The sequence below is a fragment of the Epinephelus moara genome, chromosome 22 (genome assembly GCF_006386435.1).
Source record: "Epinephelus moara isolate mb chromosome 22, YSFRI_EMoa_1.0, whole genome shotgun sequence".
In the NCBI taxonomy this organism is placed as follows: domain Eukaryota; kingdom Metazoa; phylum Chordata; class Actinopteri; order Perciformes; family Serranidae; genus Epinephelus; species Epinephelus moara.
The window spans coordinates 35,480,875-35,500,604 of record NC_065527.1 but is presented as its reverse complement, the minus strand read 5'-3'; the positions used below and the strand labels follow the sequence as shown (position 1 = coordinate 35,500,604).

The window sequence follows — 19,730 nt, the reverse complement described above, 5'->3', positions numbered from 1 at the left end:
TCTCTGCTCCCCTCTTCCTCCTCTTTCCACCACAACCCATTTTAAAGCGCTCCCAACCTTTCTGTGCTTGACTGACTGCTTCAGGAGCATTTGACAATGTGTGATGCCTTCCCAGCACTCCCAAAGAATAAAGCTTTTTAGCTGTGGCCCATTTAGTGGGCCAGGCCACTGGAAAAACTTCCGCTATTCCCAGCAGCCAATCTTGGCCTGTGTGCAACTCTAAATTAATCTAATGTTCTTATTGACATCTGTGTTTTGTCTCTTCTCTTCCTTGAAATCCAAACTAAACAAGTAAATGTGCTGAACTGGAGGAGGAACTGAAGAACGTCACCAATAACCTGAAGTCTTTGGAGGCCCAGGCTGAGAAGGTAGGTCCAGGATATAGTACTCAGACCAGCAGGCACAGCATGCTTTAGTTATTCTGCAAATACACACAGGAAACAAATTAAATTAAATAAATTAGTGGAGAAACACAAGAAAAGCTATCCTTGGCCCAATCCCAATTCCCTTTCCTTGGTCCTACGCCTAGTTTTGGAGTGCCCTCAACTGAGTAGTGGCCCTTCAGAAAAGAGCAACAAGGGTAAGGTTTGATATCTTAAAGCAACACTTACCTTTCTGGATATTTTACACTTTTCTTTGTGTAGGTTAAAATGCTATTAATAAGCTGATGGCACACTAAAATGTAAGTCAATTCCACCAGAAATAAAAAGTCATCATTATACCATTCTCATATGGTTCTAAGAAAACTCAGACCAATCACTGACCGAATGCAATGATTGGTCTGAGTTTTCTCCTGTCCTGTCTGTCTTCCCCACGTGGAGGCCTCCGACTGATGTAACCGCTCGCGCAGCATCTCCCCACTATGAACACGGTGCAACAATAAGTAAATTCTTAAGTGCAATACAGTTGCAAGTTTCTAACAGACATTAGAAACCGCTGCAGAGATCTAACGCTACAACCAAGAGAGCTCAGGATGTGTAGCAAGCTTGGCCTGCTACGTCGAGCTAGCCCTGAGATGACCGTGGTTTCGCCTGGAGCTGTCCTGACGGGGAGGCGCCGGCAGCGCTGTGACAAGACACAGGAGCAGAGGAAGTGCGGAGGGGTTAGCTCTAGGCTAAGAGCTAAGACCTAATCCCATCAAACCAGCTCTTCCCAGCGGCCTTCTGGCGAACGTCCACTCGCTGGACACGAAAATGGATTACATCTGACTGTGGAGATCCAATCACCAAGGAGTGAGGGACTGCTGCGTCCTTGTGTTCACTGAGACATGGATGAATAGTAACATATCAGACTTCGGTGTTGAGCTAACGGGGCTAACACTACATAGAGCAGATGGGGAGGCTGCATCATCTGGTAAGCTCAGGCAATATACACAAACAATTTATGGTGCTGTGATGTGAAGAGGATCTCACAGTTCTGCTCTCAGGATGTGGAGTTTTTGACTGTGAAATGTCAACCCTTTTCATACTACTATTGCACTATATGTTCTTTCTTATATCAATCAATCAATCAATCAATCAATTTTATTTATAAAGCCCAATATCACAAATCACAATTTGCCTCACAGGGCTTTACAGCATACGACATCCCTCTGTCCTTATGACCCTCGCAGCGGATAAGGAAAAACTCCCCAAAAAAACCCCTTTAACGGGGAAAAAAAACGGTAGAAACCTCAGGAAGAGCAACTGAGGAGGGATCCCTCTTCCAGGACGGACAGACGTGCAATAGATGTCGTACAGAACAGATCAGCATAATAAATTAACAGTAATCCGTATGACACAATGAGACAGAGAGAGAGAGAGAGAGAGAGATGCAGGTAATGACAGTAGCTTACAACAACATTATTGAAAGTAATAATATTATAGTTATAGTTCTGGCTACTGTGGTACAATATGTTGAAAGTATGTATTAATATCTGGCAGTATACATGTGTGACAATAGTCATATGTGTATAATAACAGTAGAAGTATGACTAATGACTAATGATGGCAGCAGCAGCAGGAGGCATCTGGCAGGACCACGGCAGCAGCACAACCACACACATGCACATATGTTGCACGAATTGTTTTTAAATGTTTTGTTTCTTTTTGCTTGGAGTATGCTAAATGTCGCATGCCAGTTGCTAATGGCTAACATTAGCCTACTGTAGCATTGCCTCTGAAACATTAACGTTATCTCCCTTGTGCGTTTCAACTTACTATTAATGTTAACGCTACTATCTAACGTTAACTGTAACCTTATTCTAAAACTCATTAGTCATCACTGACTGAGTTTTAAAACTCCGGGGTTGCGTTTGTAATGTTATACTCACTGTCCTCTTCCGTATATCTAACGTTACCTTGCCAACGCCTACGTCTTTCATAGACGTAATGGGGACGTAATGGAGGAAGGGGGAGTAGGCCGTTGGAGGGAGGTGGAGTTGCAGGAGGAGAGGGATGGGACTTTGGAGGGAGGCGGGAGTTGTGGATGTTCAAATTTTTTCTAAGTGCGGTGTGAAATTCAAGAAAGGTAAGAGTTGCTTCAACCTGGGAAATGGGATGCCACTTGTTACATCATCAGTAGCCGACAATAGCACATACATAACACACCGGCAACAAGGCTCAGGGTCTTCCCATTCTGGCGCTGGTTTCTACAATGCCACTTGCAAGTGTGTTGTTTTTCATCATACTCTGTTTGATGAATACAATGGCTGGACAATGTGTTGACAATAACTTACCAAGGTGTTAGATATAACACTAACATTACCTGTGTCTGTTATGTGCACGTTAACATTTTAATGTTGCTAATTATGCTTGGTTGATGTTTCAATCACGCAACAGACCCCTCCAAGGCTGTAAGATGAAGCAAACACCAAAGTGCCAAAAATTGCAGTTCTTTGAATGACCATTTGAGGCTGGCTCTATAAGCCAGTCAGTCCCCATAGACCTCTATGTTAAAATGCCCAACTTTACAGGAAAAATAAACATGTTTACAGCCTGGCATTAAAAAAAGGTTTTGGTCTCTACAGCTAATGTCCTCCTTCATGACAAATGCACAGGGGGTGAATATTTATATACCTCTACCATTTACATTTTATTAAGGCTTAAAGTGGCAGGCTGTCTGTGAGGTGTTGCTACACTCTATGAGTCGGATCCACCCCTTGCCTCTCCACAGCTCGACCTTCATGTCCAAATGGTCACTTCTGGCTCCAAAAAAATAAGATGGTAACAGCCAAAATGCTGAACTGGAGGAGTCTTTTCAAAATAAACTTCTTTACCACAGGAAATCTCGTTTCTGCTGGTTAAAGGCATACCGTCTCATTTTACAATAAATGTCCAATATAGATTTACTTCATCTTTAGCTTTACTTCCTCAGGATTAGGCAACATAAGTACGTGGTCATGGTTACGTTAAAATAAGTATGTTCTTGACTTTTGTGCTGTAAACTGCTTTATGTCACATGACATACGTGACATACTACGCTAAGCTCTTAAAATAACTCAGCGTTGATTTAAGGTTTCACATTGGACAGGACCAGCAGTCTCCTGATTTGTTTGACACATCCACCAACTGTCCCTCCCACTTTTATTTACACTTCTTACAGAAGCTAAAGGGTGTCTCAGTGCATCATTATCTGACACCAAAGGGCAACTGACCAAGCATCAGTATTTGACTGGATGGGAGTGAGAACGGGTTGAAGAGATAGAGAGGGAGGAGTGGTGTCAACACAGCAATAAGAAAGAAAAAGAGTTGTTGAAAGGAAAAACAAAGATGATCACACAGCAATTATCTTCTTTGTGATGAAATTTCACATTATTTACTACTTAGCCTGCGCACTGTAAGTCAAGTCAAGTCAAGTCAACTTTATTTATATAGCACTTTAAATACAAACTGAGTTCATCCAAAGTGCTCTTACAGCACACACACAGTAATGATAACATATCATTACCGTTATTATTGCACCTGTAGCAAAAACTGTATCCTTGCTGTTTTTATACTGTCACCATATTGTGACAGTAACAGCAACAATGACAATCACGTTGTGTGCAATTAATGTCGAGTGAGTAAAACTGTGTTTTAAGATGACTCTTGAAAATGTCAGTGGTGGGGGAGAATTGAAAGAATTCCAAAATCTTGGGGCAGCAATAGTGAAAGCCCTGTTGCCATAATATTTAGTCCTGGATGTTGCGACAGACAGAAGTCTTTGGTCAGATGATCTCAGTTCTCTCACAGGCCTCTAGTTTCGCAGACCGGGCGAGGCGGAGGCGCAGCGCACCTGCGCTTCGCCAACTGGGTGTGGCCAGGCGGATTTTGCAAGTTTGGCACACCGTGTGCGCTGGCGCAGCTACTCCTCTTTCCCACCTCCGTCCCTCCTACCTGCGCAAGTCGGAAGGAGGGAGGAGAGAAGGCGTGGAGTGGGTTTTACACAGCCGATTCACATCACACCAATCAAATGAGCCCCTCTCCTCGCCCTTAAATGCGCCCCGCGGAGGCGTAATGAGAGTTTACTCAATTCGCCATGGCAGAAGAGAGCAGCAGCGTCAGACGGCCAATCTACTCCCAGGAGGAAACTGATATTTTGGTCCAGGAGGTCCAAGCTCGCAGTGTCCGAATATACGGAACTGCGAGCAGACCTCCACGGGCTAATGATGCAAAGGTAGCCTGGGAGGAGGTCACCACAATTGTAAATCAATGTTGCGTTTCTCTCGTGCGCGCACACTCTCTCTTTCTCTCTCGCAGTCTCACTCTGTTTATTTTCTTTTGACTTTTCTAAGATGGCAGATGCTGAATATATACTCCCTATCTGATGCTGTGGCTTTTTGTGGTTGGCTGAGAGGGATGTGAACTCATAAGTTTGCAGCTGTGTTATGGCTGAGAGGGATGTGAACTCATAAGTTTGCAGCTGTGTTAATCAAATCAGGTTGGGTTTCCATTTCGCGTGCCAAACGTGCCAAACAGTGCCAATCCCCTTTGATCTGACATCAGATGTGACGGGACAGTCGATATAGAGATACATTTATATGCTAATTGCAGATAGTTGCATTGAATAGTGGTTTCTGTGGGTATTTATTGCATCGTTAATGTGCCTGACATTCTAGAGACCTGCCTGTGAGGTTTTGGTGACGGGTGCCCACTGTCCACCGGTCAGCCAAACTGCCACTACACCGGCTGCGCTCCGCCTGCGTTGACAGTAGACCTGGTTTCAGCTGGCGAGCTTTTAGCACACCTTCGGTGAAGCCTTTTGGCACGAAAATGTCACTGCGCCAAGCTGGATCTGTCGACACCTCCCCCTGCTGCGCCGCCACACCCATCTCAGCGCACCTCGGTCTGCCAAACTACCAAACTGAGCGTGCCTCGGGTTGCGCTGCTCGAAACTAGCCCTGCGCGAGGGTCGCCACCCTGCGGCACACCGGGAAACTAGAGGCCACATTGTGATATGGGGAGAGGACCTCTGTGACGTAAGAGGGGGCAAGGCTATTTAACACATTGTAGACAAACATTAGAATCTTAAAATATAGTCTACTCTGTAGCTAATAGGCAGCCGGTATAGGGAGGCAAGAATGGAGGTAATGTGCTTCCTTTTTTTTACATTGTTAAAACTCTTGCTGCTGCATTTTGGACTTGTTGAAGGATAAACAAGACTTAGTAATACCATAATACTAATGAGTTGCAATAATTGAGGTGGGAGGATATGGAGGAGTGGATGACTTTCTCCAGGTCAGAAGTACAAAAAATTGATCTGAGTTTGAAGATGGTGCGCAGCTGCATGAAACTTAATTTTACAACTTGATTGATTTGTTTGTCAAATTTAAATTCCAAATCAAATATGACTCCAAATTTTTACATGTAATTTAAGGGGGGGGGGGGGGGGCAATGGGCCAAGATGAAGAGAAATAATGCTGGTCAAGTGCTGTTCTCCAAATAAAATAAAAAATTAAAGCTGCAAGCAGCGTTGGGCAGGACCTCGGACTCACGCCGTTTCGGTCTCCAGCTCACGTAGACAGTTAAAGACAAAAGTTGTAGACGATTTTAGACCCCTCTCCGCTCTAGCTCACAGCTGACAATTTCTCCACATTTGTTCATGTTACTTTCAGAGGCACTAGCTCACTTCCTGTTGGATTTAGGGCAGGGTGTCAGTGTGTGTTTTGTAGGTCTCGATGAGATGAACAAGCCAGTTTTGGTTTGATCTTTCTATGACATTCCTACGGGCCACAGCGGCCATTTTAGTGTGTCTAGGTGGCGCTAGAGTGCCCATTTTGGCACTTTTGGAGTTATTTTTTTTTTCCTTTTATCAAATTTTTCTGTCTTCAGCCGAGGTCCCTAAAAAATTGCAGTCACCCAGGATTTGATGTCATGAAGACAGTTATTGAGGTCACTTAGTTTGTTGATGTTTGGCTCTAGGGGAGGTAGATCTCTGTGTCAGCCGCATAACAGTGAAAAGATACATTATGTTTTTGAATAATTTATCCTAGCGGAAGTAAATAAATGGAGAAGAGGATTAATTTCTTCTTTCTTCAAAAAGTTGATATGAGGCGCATGCCAAATTGCTTTCACATGGATTTGCATCTGAATTATGTTGTTTCTCAACACAGTACTCTCAAAAGGAGGACAAGTATGAGGAAGAGATCAAGATCCTCACTGACAAGCTGAAAGAGGTGAGCAATAACGAATGGTGACCTTAAGATATAGTTTTTTTTCTTTACAACCTGTCCTATACTGTAAAGGATTTCAGTAAGATGCTAAAGGTTGACATACCATTGCCTATTCCGTGTATTATAGTTCGTTTACCTCAGATGCAATCTGATCAGACTTGCTCTTTGTCATCGCAGGCTGAGACCCGAGCTGAGTTTGCTGAGAGATCTGTAGCCAAGCTGGAAAAGACTATCGATGATCTGGAAGGTTGGTGGAACATTGACTACAGTTTTACTCATAAGTGCACCCTTTAAACAGCCCAGTTGACAAAAGTAAATGTTGGCATTGTTCGTTTCTGCAAACCACGGATGTGTTACATTTGTCTGTTTCATACATATCATATTAACATTTCTAAAGTGACAGGTCAAATGACATGTATATGTAATTGTGACAAGGACACCCCTAGAGGTCCTGTGTCCACACCTCGAGAGGTCAGAGCCAAATGTGATCCAAGGAGGCTCATTAGGTTAGGATAACAACGCAACATTAGGGTTAGGGTTAGGGTTTCTGATCTTCCTACTGCACCTTGGAAGAAAGTGGGAAAAGATTTGTTTCATTGCAAAAGGGAAAGATTATTTGTTAGTAATTGATTATTATTCAAACTTCCCAGAAATTGCTCTGCTCACAAATGCAACTGCCAACAGTGTAACCACTCATGTCAAGTCCATCTTTGCTAGGCATGGAATACCAGAGACTGTAGTTAATGAAAATGGTCCATGTTATAACTGTAGAGAATGGCAGCAGTTTGCAAAACAATATGGTTCCACCATGTCACATCCAGTCCCCAGTATGCACAGGCAAATGGCAAGGCTGAAAAGGGAGTGCATATCATCAAGCAGCTTCTGAAGAAGGCCACAGACAGTAAGTCAGATCCTTATCTAGCTCTGCTGAGCTACAGGTCTGCCCCCTTGACTGTGGTCTGTCCCCAGCAGAACTTTTGATGAGTCGCAAGTTATGCACAACCCTGCCCTGCTACACAGAGGTTAAACAGAGACCGGCGATACAGACAAAAGTGGAGAATCTGAAATGGAAACAAAAACAGCATTACGACTAGTCGACTAAAGCTCTCAGACCACTTGCAAAGAATGATGTGGTGAGAATCCAAGACAAGGATGCTTGGAACAGGAAAGCTACTGTTCTTTAGGAAGTAGGACCAAGGTCCTATGAAGTGAGAACTGAGGAAGGACATGTGCTCAGAAGGAACCTTCAACACCTTCTGAGAACCAAAGAGACTTTTCAAGAGACGCTGTGTGGTGATGCAGATGGAAAGGATGCTATGTCACACGCAGACACGGTGCCTGAGTTAAAATCAGATGGGCATGTGCAGGCGGAGACAAGTGATGTTTCCACAGAGTCGCCTGTATTGAGGAGATCTGAACATCAGATCAAAAGACCAGTTAGACTTGATCTTTAAAGCAGTATACTGGATTCTTAGGTTCTAATGTTATGTGTTTTTTTTTTTTTTTAAAAAGGTACAAATATGATTTGTGGTTTTGAAATGTGTTTATTTGTCTAAAAGAGCTTGGTGTTAATTGAAAACATGTTGAAATGTTCAACAAAGACAAGCTGGAGAAGATAAAAAAAATGATGATATAAAAAGAAAATGTTGTAATTTTGATGATGATAGTTTTGATTACAACACTGATATTATCCATGTGTGTTAAGGCAAGTGTTTTCTTTTGTTCGTTGTTCATAACTTCAAAGAAAGGGGGATGTGTTGCTGTGCAGTTATTTAAGTGTATTACCAGAGGTGACCAGTAGAGGGACCTATGTGATAAGGAATGTTGCTAAAAGGGAGACCAGACAAAGAAGGAGGCACTTCCTGTTTGGTTATGAAGATGTGTAAATGATAAAATAAAGTTTGAGCGCTAGTTTTCTCAACAGCTTAACATATGGCGATATATATGGGGAATGGAGAGGCAGTAGAAAACAAGTTAATGCACAAACTGAAGCAGATTAAACATGTCACAATGTCTGGTGATATGTATACAGTTAAATTTTACATAAACACCTTTACATACTGTTATACAACTAATCATCTCTCCGAGCAAAGTTTTGACTGTAAGATTGGTTTAAGATTGGCTCAGAGAAGGACAAGGCTTGTTTCGAACTATCTGGATCCTGGTCAGGAAAACCTCCCTGAATGGTTCATTTAACTGAATTAGATAAAAGCTTAAGGGACTCTCCTTGCCTTTCTAGACATTCGACCACTCAAAGGAAAACAATGCCAATGTAAAGTCAATTAGGATCCTTTTTCGTGATGGACACACGGATTCCCTGATTCAATAATGTCACGTCAACCTCGTTTTCCTCAATGATATCTTTAACATTCCTGTATACACACAAAAACACGGAAGTGTCCTTGATAACTCAACAATATGACAGGTTAATGTCAAGGTCATAAAATAAAATAAATGTATTTTGCCAGCTTTTGATAGCGTAGGGCTTTAAGAGCATTGTGCTGTGGGCCGATGGGGCGTGTTCCACTACTGTTTTGTAGCTACTGTCTGACGTGTGTGGGCTTCATTCCATTTCAGATTGCCATCTGTCTGCCGTAACCGAATCGAAACGCCACTAATAAATAAATAAATAAGAAGAAAAAAATAAGGCTGAGCACGGAAGAACCAGGGAGGAAACACCATCACATGGAGTGTCCGCATCGGGAGGCAGCCGCCGCGGCAACCCGGCCACCCTCCACTCCACCAGGGGAGAGCAGACCCCAAGCCAGCTCCACAGAACCAGCGGCCGCTGGTTTTTCATAAAATGAAAAAATCAAAACTTTGTCATAGAGCTAAACCAAATACATCATTGGAAAGGTCTCAACCTGTAGAGTAACATATGTCAGTATGAAGATTCTACATGGCTCCTGCTTTCAGCCATTCGCCTTTGAACCTTGACCTCAGTGCATGTTTGAGGGCTTATAACTCAGCAACAAAAGGGGGTACAGACATGGGACCAACTGTTATAGAGAGCTCTTGACCTCAACAATCATGTGAGTGTAGTCAACAACTGGGGGTGCTGTCAGATATGGGTAAAATATGGATAAAATAAAATTTTCACCCATTTAGAAATTAGATATTTAAAATCTGATTACACAAGTGTGTTTACCATCCTCTTAAAGTCCACAGTGTACTCTCAATTCAGTATTTACAACTTCCAAATCTAGGAAAAACACTTATATTTTTTAAAAACTACAATTCCCTGGGACCGCACCATGCAGTTTGATACATATCAGCAACATAGTTGTTGTTCTTCTGATTTGCAAAGTAGGGTTCTAAATGGGGTTGTAAAAAGATATATCTACCTAATATATCTAATATCCAGTAAAGCCGAACTAGTTATTACACTGCACCTAGATGAACTATGTTAAGAAAAAGTAGCCTACAGATGTTGGCTAATTTTCAATATTTTAGCTAACACGCTAGAAACGGCGTTTTTGGGACGGTAGGTTTGTTTGTGGCTTGTAAAATAGAGCTGTAAAATAGGGTTGTAAAAAGATAGATCTACTGAATATATCTAATATCTAGTAAAGCCGAACTAGAAATGACACTGCACATAGATGAACTATGTTAAGAAAAAAAGCAAGGATGTTGGCTAATTTCAGATATTTTAGATAGTACTCTGCAAACGGCGTTTTTGGGACGGTAGGTTTTTTGCAGCTTGTTGTAAAATAGAGTCATAAAAAGATACATCTACTGATTATATCAAATGTCTAGTAAAGCTGAACTAGTAATGACACTGCACCTAGATGAACTATGTTAAGAAAAAGTAAGGATGATGGTTAATTTCAGATAATTTAGCTACTATGTACTACTGTAGAAATGGCATTTTTGGGACTGAATATTTGAATAGGCCTATATCAAATATCTAGTACAGCCGAACTACCATGTATTATTATCATTATTATTGGTGGGAAATTATAACAGAGGAATATATTTGCCGTTTTAATATCAAGAACACTTTAGTGTTTTTGTGTGTATAGGGGACGTTGTTGAATCAGGGAATCCGTGTGGACACCATGACAATGGATCCTAATTGACTTTACATTGGCATTGTTTCCGTGGTACCGGCACGTAATTTCAACCCATTATGTGCTGCCACCACGGAATGTGGTGTTAAGAGTTCGTGGTCATTTAGGAAGTGAATTCACCTGTCTTTATAGCCATATTTAAACCAATAGTTGAGGTGCTTCCAGATTGTTTTTAATCATATCACTCTGAATCAAATTGCGTTTTAAGTGTAACATTTAAGAAACAATCAGCTTTAGTTGTTTTTGATGTAGTTGTGTAGAACTGCATTGTATTGACTGGTCTCTAACATTATGTTCCCCCATTTCCACACAGGGTGTGGACAAATATTGTCCAAAAGTTTAACCCGGGTTCTCACCAGGGTTTAAGTTTCTATTTATGCTAGTCATTGCAATACATTTAAATGCAGTTATATTTTTCTGGTCACCCGGTCTCACCTAAAGTCGTCCAGCGCTTGGTCAGTGACTCTCAGCATCAGACACCGATAAAAAAAAAGCTGTCCTTTCATGTCGACATGATACGCAGCCAGTCTCCGTTATAATATAATGGCATCCTGTGGCATCAGGGGGAAATGTCGCAGGTCAACAATGTAAGTTCAGGGCTTGACGCTAACTTTTTTCCCAAGGAGCACATGTGCTCCTAAGTTGAAAGAGCGCACAAAGAACTTTAGGGGCACAATGTAAACTGATCAAATAATGTGTTTTCCGTAATAAACATGATGCAAATAGACATTTACAAGCAAAATTATTTAATGAATTTGTATACAAAATGTACAGAAAGGTAAAATCATCAAGTTTTGAAAAAGTATTGCAATTTAATTTTGTCTTTAATGTTATTATCTTATATATATTATCTTTGCAATATGATTATCTTATATAATGTTATTACTATCCTAAAACATTCTCCAGGTCCTCTGAAACTCTGCAGGACTTATTTCCACCCTGCCCAGCAGCGGTACCGTGGCAAACGGTCCCTAACTGCGGGGAGAACGGAGCCTCTTTTCCCGGTCCCTCTTCTCCGCCACACTTTGACTTATTCCCACCCAGCCGACAGCCTGGCCGTGGAGAAAGGTCCCTAACTGCATCAATGAGTGATTAACATAGGGGGGATCAAAATAAAATAAATAAATAAGATAAAAATCAACCAGCCACCCTCCTCCCCTGACAGTCCCTTCATAAGTAAAGAACAGTCCCTAAAGTGCGGTGAGGTTTGTGGACCATTACCTGCCACAAGAGAGAAATGTGAACAGCTCGTTTCTCCTCCGACACGCTACATACCTGTGTGCCGCCACGGCTCGGTTGTCCAGATACTACTGGGCAGTCATGACACCAACGAAAGAGGAAATTACTGGACCTGGAGTCAGACTTCTCTGTCGCGGTAAGCCGTTCTTGCGCACTATGATCCTCCGCCATATTCCTGTCTGTGAGCCCCGTTCAACCCACAACCGCCGTGATAATAGAGGCGCCCCAGCGCCCACTCCACCAACTTGACGTGGAAATGAGCAGTAGTCTAGAAAACTGGCGAGGTTTTTTTTTTTTTTTTCTTTTTTGTGGAGAGCGCTTGTGCGCCCTCACATAGATTGCGCCCTGGGCAGTTGCCCACATTGCCCATAGCAAAAACCATCCCTGCCTCCGCCACACTTTGACTTATTTCCACCCTGCCGACAGTGGGACTTATATTCATTATGCCGACAGTGGCTTGGAAAACCGCCCATAACCGTGTTACACGGGGAGGAGGGAAGAGGGAAGGCGGCTGGAGTTCCTTCAATATTTGCGGTTATATTATCATATTTTTTTACTGACAAAAATATAGGCTGCTTCGGCTGATTTTTTTATGCACACATGTGCCCCTAAATATTTTTTACAATTCGCACACACCTATTTTTAGTCGCAAATGCGAGTGAAACGCTCGCACTGTCGAGCCCTGAAGTTACAGGGTGAAAGTCCAAGTAGGATGGGTGGAACCACCGACTTTCACCCAGGAGGCCGGTGTTCACTTCCTGTGTGATTGTAAAGCCAGACACAGTTTTTTTCCCCCAAAACCAACCACATGCTTTTGTTGCCTAAACCCAACCTCGTGTGTGTGTTGTTGAAGGAAAAAAAAAGTCAATTCGTGGTGTTGTACCGACGTAGTACTCTTTTGAAAGAGACTGTATGCAAAGTGTACATTTCCTATGAAAACGTAAGTGTATTTTGAAAACAGACCATGCATGCAACAGGCTGAAGTTGACATGGCGTCCCAGAACGTCAACAACCAAGTTGTATCTTGATGTGGAAAGTCCGTGACCAAACGGTGATGTATAACGAGGTCAGGGTGAGAATGTGTTGTAATAGTTGTTATTATCACATTTTCCACCAGATTAATTTCAGTCTCTCTGTTACATTTTTCCCTTTTCCTTTGCCACACACTTTTTCTTGGTCTGTGTGTGGACATATACAGATGAGCTTTATGCACAGAAACTCAAGTACAAAGCCATCAGTGAGGAACTGGACCACGCCCTCAATGACATGACCTCTATGTAAGTAGTGATTTGTGTCATTTCTGAGTGAGAAGCTTGTGAAGCCTGCCAATGTAACATTCCTTTATCAAAAATAACTTAATTGTGTACTGCTCTGTCTGGCTGTAATGCTGGCTGGCTGTTGCCCACGTACTACACCCAGTGATGTCACAGTGTGCTCAGGTCTAGACCAGTTCTAGCAGTGCCCCACCAAATGCTCCGCCTTCCCCCACCAGACTAAACATTAGCACAGAATAATTCTCCATGTTGAGCAGTTCATTGTCACTAAAGAAGATGGCAGTGTTGTATTTCTGTATGTTAAGTGAATGGAACAGAGGCAAGACAACACCAATCAATTCTTATGACTGACACGTCTGTCAGTTCTTAGGCCTACAAGTCAGTACTGCAAGACACCAGCACAAACACAAACAAATGTGTTTTATTCATCAAAGACAGGAATAACTTAATGCATCACATTCGCTGAATTTACAAGAAGGGACAAATAATTCAGAATTTGTCACGGACAACATTTCATAATGCCTGGTTCACACTACACGACATTTCTGACCATTCTGACGGTCACTATGTCACACCTGGTGATTGTCATAAAATCGTGCCGTGACTTCACTGACAGACTTGACAGACTACACGATGGTCCATACCAATCATGCCAGTCCTCTTTCACGACACGTGCAAGATGTCTTTGGGTTATTCTTGTCGTATTTTTATTATCATTACGTTTATTTCAGTTACTGTTTCTGTTCAAGTACCAGCCGAAATGTTTTTGTAGTAATGTAAAAAGTGCCACCAGATGTCAGGAGCTACATTTGAAGTACTGCATGCAAACACACAAGTCACTGAATCCTCCACAAGTTCCTGCAAATGTTTCGCAATAAAAGCCTTTTTAGAAAATGAAGGAATTCTCTAAATCGAAGTTATAATGGGCTTCTATTTTTATACAGATGTAGGAAGTGTTGAGTTTGAAATGGCGGCGCGATGCATAAACTTTATGAAGGCAAACAGGAGTGGATAAAAAGTAAAAATATAAAAATACAGAGAGAATAATGAATAACGGCCCGTTTATAATAGAGTCTGTTTCAAATGAAGCTGGTAGCCTCTGCAGTTTGGTAAATAAAGGCCCTGGCCACTATTTTTTTTATTTTTCTTACTGTATGTCCGTCTCCATTTATGAAGAAATAACATTCTATGCTAGCTTGATGCTAATGGCAGTACTCACCAAGTTGCTTAAGTGCCTCTGCTGTTTCACCCCATCATTTTCTCTGTTGTAGTAACATCCCTAGTAATCTCGCCACCAGACAATCAGAGATCTCCGCCTTCTGATAGTCTGGGGACACTCCTTTCTAAAGCTCCGCCTTCTGATAGTCTGGGGACACTCCTTTCTAAAGTGTGTTTAACACACTGGAGAAAATGGCTGGCAACAAAGCAACGCCTCTTGCATTTTTGAAAAGGACACGCCCTCCCGGAAATGTGCGCTCCCCCTTTTCTTGTCCGCAAGGAAACAAACACACAGAGAGCTTGAAAATGGATGCCGAGAGATTTAACTCAGTTTTATCAAACGTGTGCTCAGTCCACAAGATTGCGGAAACAAAGGACTTACAGCGACTTTGTTTAAAACTGTATCCGCCCATCTAAACACAAAATCAGGGAGAAAGACATCAGTCTTTAGTTAAGCAAAGCGTCTAAAGACTGACTTGTGAGTCTACATCCCTGGAGGAAATATCAAAAAGGCTGCTGAGGTGTTGTCGTACAGTTGTCCGCGGCAGCAGATCACTCTGTGTTCCTATTGGTTAGAGTGACGGCTGTGATGGGAGCAGTCGTGAACAACAAAAAGAAAATCAAACATGCTAGACTTTCTGTTGGAACGTCATGAGGCGTCCCAGACCTAGCATCAGTTGTCGTCTACCATGACACCCTACACAAGATGAAATGATGGATTATCGTCGTTCACGATCCATGCCAACACCGTACGTCGCTGCGTCGGGCTATAATGGGGCTGATATCGTGTAGTGTGAACCAGGCATAGGGTTGATAAAGTTTTCCTTCACTCACAAAATTCAGCGATTTTTAAAGGAGTCTGGTATTTTCTCCCCGGATGACAAAGGAGTATATTGTATTTACTGCCCAGCGAACATTTTTCCGTTGAAAAGACCCTTAAAAAAACGACACTGGTGAAAAGATGTTCAGAAATGGTTCAAAAGTGAAAGTTTTTTCACTGACTGTAGACGTTGATTGAACATTAACATTTAGACCACATTTCACCAGGATTTGCAATAGTGAGATTTCTCATCCTCTACAGTATGCAAATAATAGTCTACCGTCAATGTGTAGCCTAATTAAGAAATCACATCGAAATATCTCAGCTGAAAGTCAATATTGCAAATCCAGGTGAAATATGGTCTAAATGTAACCATTCAATATATATCTATATATCTATATATATATATCCATATATATGTGTATACATATATATATATATACACACACACATAAATCGATATATATGTATGTATACTTTAATTGTTTTATTTTTTTACCGAGACATTTTCTCATAGGTTGAAATATGTTTATTTTTCATACCACTAGGACGTCTTTGAAGGCATAGTCCTATTACAAATGTTTTACCTGTATTTGCGTGTTTTTTTTTACTTTTCCTTAAAAGAAAAAAGAAAAAAAAAAACAGAACACTTAGGTGTGATGCAAGAATTGCTCCAATGTTGTTCTAAATAAAAATTTAGATAAAAAAAAAAAAAAAAAATTCTGTGTGTGAAAGCACTTTTTAAAAAAAGTCACAGTGTAGAGACAGACAGACAGACAGACAGACAGACAGACAGACATAATCAGATGATGGAAAGGTGAACAGTGCACACAATACATTACATAAACTGTGTCGGACAATTGTCTGTCAGTGAAAGAAAACCCACGTGATGTTTCAAAAAACTAAGGTGGTGGAAGACGCTCACAGATCTTTTACTTAAAAAATATCAACAGTGTAGAAATACTGTTCCAAGTAAATGTTCTGTTTTCAAAATAGCATTCAATTAAAAGCTCAAAAGTACTAGCATTTTGCAGAATGGCTCATATTTGAATAATATAGATTATAGTATTGGATTATAATTGTTGCAATAGATAAATGTGTTGCAGTAAAAAGGACAGCACCTACCTCTGAGAAAAAGTGGAGCAGGAATGTAAACTAGCATAATGTGGAGATACCCCCCTAAAGAGGTCCAGGCTAAGCCAAAAATGTCCTCAAAGCCTAATTACACCCCTTTAGCTCTACATGAAAATATTAAACAGAGCACAGTTATAGTTTACAGTCATAAAGAACACTTATATTAACCTGCATAAAAAACTGGCCATGGAGAACAACAGATATCACTACTGCCCTCCCCCCATTCAAGCAGTGTAGAACCTGGCCTACCTTTGGCCACGATAATCATGTAGTGAAAATCTGATATCATGCCAGACCTAATCCGGATATTGTTTAACATTTGGACAATTTTTTTTTCCTAAGCGTCATCACCTTATAACATTTCGTATTCCTGGAGGCGGCAGTAGCTCAGTCCATAGGGACTTGGGTTGGGAACTGGAGGGTCGCCTGTTCAAGTCCCCGTCCGGACCAAAATATGGAATGTGGACTGGTAGCTGGAGAGGTGCCAGTTCACCTCCTGGGCACTGCCGAGGTGCCCCTGAGCAAGGCACCGAACCCCCCAACCGCTCGGAGCGCCTGTCATGGGCAGCCCACTCTGACATCTCTCCACCTAGTGCATGTATAGGTCCAGTTTGTGCATGTGTGTGTTCGGACCTGTGTGTAATTGACAAACAGAGTGAAAAAATTGAATTTGCCCTCGGGGATTAATAAAGTATGTAAAATTTAAAAAAAAAAGATTAAATTAAAAAAGTCAAAGTCTCCCAGGCATTGAAAAGCCTGGTATGAAAAGTTTGTTAGCAATTTTTTATTTCTGATTAGAACCATAACAAAATTAAAATTGGCTAAATAAATCAGTTGAAAGACTGAACTTTGTATACAAAATAAATTGAAAGCTTTATGAGGCCCCTCTCACCCCTTAAAGACACAAAACAGTTTAGTCTGCCCTTTTTGTCTCTGAACACAGCTAGAGCTGAGTGAGCTACTGCTTATACTGCTGGAGCCCCAATGTACACCATCATGTCTTTTCCCAAGAAAGGGAAACAAGGGTTCCAAAAAAAAAAAAAGAAACAAAGGACACTGACTTTGGAAAAAGGAAAAAAAAAAGGTATATGTGAGAGATGTGGTTCAAGAGAGGAAGGGCAGGGGGCCTGTCAGGGACCAAGCAAAAAGGCAAAAGGACAAAGGTGTAAAAAGGAAAATTGTTTTTAATTTGTTTAGCAAAAATGACAAAAATACAGGGATCCCAAATAACTCAAGTAACTAGAAAAAAATAAACTACAAAAACTAGGGCCCAAAATCAAAAGGAGGTCAACTAAGCAATAACGAACTAAAGCTTCAACCTAACACAACATAACTAAACACCAAACTGACCTCACTTTAAATGACACACGAGGGGGTTATATAGACTCAGACTAGACCTAGACAGAAACAGAGGGAACTTGACTGACAGTAACAACATTAAACATTCAACAAACTTAAAGATACCTAAATATAAACAACCTATCAAAAGCAACTATATACAAAGAAATAATTAGCTTACAACAAATGAAAACAAAAAGGCAAACAAAGAGATTTTTGGAGAATTTCAAATGGAGTCCCCCCTTCTTCAATCTCCATCCTGGCTCCTTCCACTTCCTGTGGGCTGTCCTTAAAAGGCCCTCTTGCTCAGGCCTCCAGCCTTTTGCCTGTAGAGCTCGGAGAAACAAACAGTAAGTATTAATTGCAACTTAAAGACCATGCGATAGAATGTTAACTAGTGATGGTGAAATCGAAGCTTCATGAAGCATTGAACCACTTTGACACACCTGCTTCAAGGATGACACACTGCTTCGAAGCATTTCATACAGTCAGAAGAGTGACATCTGCTGGCTGTGTGTCAGAACTGCATCTAAGTGGAAGACCTGGAAAAGCCTCAAGACTGCCTGTAACGAGGCCTCGCTCCCGGTAGTCACGTGATTGTGGGCGTGCCGAAGCAGCGATCGAAACACTGCCTCGGAATACTTGCGCTTCAAAAGATCAATACTGTGTCGAGCAAACTGGCTCAAGCATAACATCACTAATGTTAACCAAATTGTGTGCACCCAAATTAGAAAACAAACTGTCAAAATGAATAAAGTGTGTGGTATGAACATAAAAGACTATGTGTAATGTCATTATTTGATAAAATGTCTGAGTGTAGAAGGTGTAAAAGTGTAAAAGAATACTAACACTGGTGGGCAGCAACTGATGCAGCCACCACAGGGCCCATAGAGACTGCTTGTGCATAGGGCCCAGAATTTGGTGTTATGCCCCTTTATGTGTGATCATGCAAGAGCTTTGCAGTACTTATTTACAAATTGAAAGTGACAAATGTTTGTATAACGTGATGTTGCCACATTTACTTTCTCTGTGAAACGGGTCCCTGGTTGGCTGACAGGTAAGGACTGAAAAGCTCAGCTGTGACAAACTCTACTCATCCATGAAAAACCTGTTGAATGGCCTTCTGCTGACTGTTGCTTGCATTTTGGAGGTATGGTTAGTTAGGACATACATTTCAACTCTGTGTCTTGCTTCTTGTGTTTCCAGCTAAATGTCCAGAAGCTCCACCATCCTATCAGGCTGTGGTTTCAAGACTTGTTCTTTTGGTGAACATCGCCTCTGGGCTCAGTCTGTCCCTCTCCCCTCCCTCACTCCCCTTTATTCCATCTCAGCTCTCTTTCCTCAACTGTTAAAACTGTTAGAATGTGTTTGTGCCTGTTGTACTTCGTTTTCAGCACTTTAATGTGCTGAACGTGCTCATTTTCACAATTGTTCTGTAGTCATCCAATAGCCAGTTTTCATTCTGTGTTTTCTGTTTCAGGATGTTTTTGTCTGATTTCACTCTGTATTGTTCTTCTGTATCATTTGTTCTGTACCCGAGTTATACAAGAGAGGGAAGAAAGCTTGAGTTAATGCATCTGCGTCCATGGCTTTTTTTTTTGTTATACACTCAACCCCAAATTGCTCCTGATGGTCAGGCTGCGTCTGTGTGTGCCTCTATATTTCTGCCTCATCAGCATGCAAGGCATGAATTTCACATTTTAAAATGTCAATCTTTTAAGTCATTATTAGTTGGCTTCAGTGATGTGTCTGTGGTGCTTCATTCTGGCTTTAAAAGAGACATCATTTGGGTAAAAATATGCCATCAAAGATCCTATGGTACAGGGACTGGAAGAATAGTCACAGGACTTGCAAGGGGACTTGCTGATTACCAGGAGCCAGGGGTGCGCCAGGAATTTGGGCCCCATGGAAAAAAAAAAATGACATTAAAAAAAAGTGCTAAAGGCCATCTTTTACAGTCTAAATGTAATTTTTATTGTAAAATCCCGAAATGGAAAATTCTCTTA

At 41.5% G+C, this 19,730-nt stretch overlaps 1 protein-coding gene across 1 annotated transcript in view; it reads left to right on the top strand.

Moving 5' to 3' along the window:
- tpm3 (tropomyosin 3) overlaps positions 1-19,305 on the top strand; it is a 62,426-nt gene extending 43,121 nt beyond the window's left edge. The window contains exons 6-10 of the mRNA XM_050034017.1: positions 293-368; positions 6,572-6,634; positions 6,809-6,878; positions 13,139-13,217; positions 18,931-19,305. Coding sequence (XP_049889974.1) covers positions 293-368; positions 6,572-6,634; positions 6,809-6,878; positions 13,139-13,217; positions 18,931-18,934 — 292 coding nt within the window. The 3' untranslated portion in view covers positions 18,935-19,305. The remainder of the gene's footprint in view (positions 1-292; positions 369-6,571; positions 6,635-6,808; positions 6,879-13,138; positions 13,218-18,930) is intronic.
- The last annotated feature ends 425 nt before the right edge of the window (positions 19,306-19,730 follow it).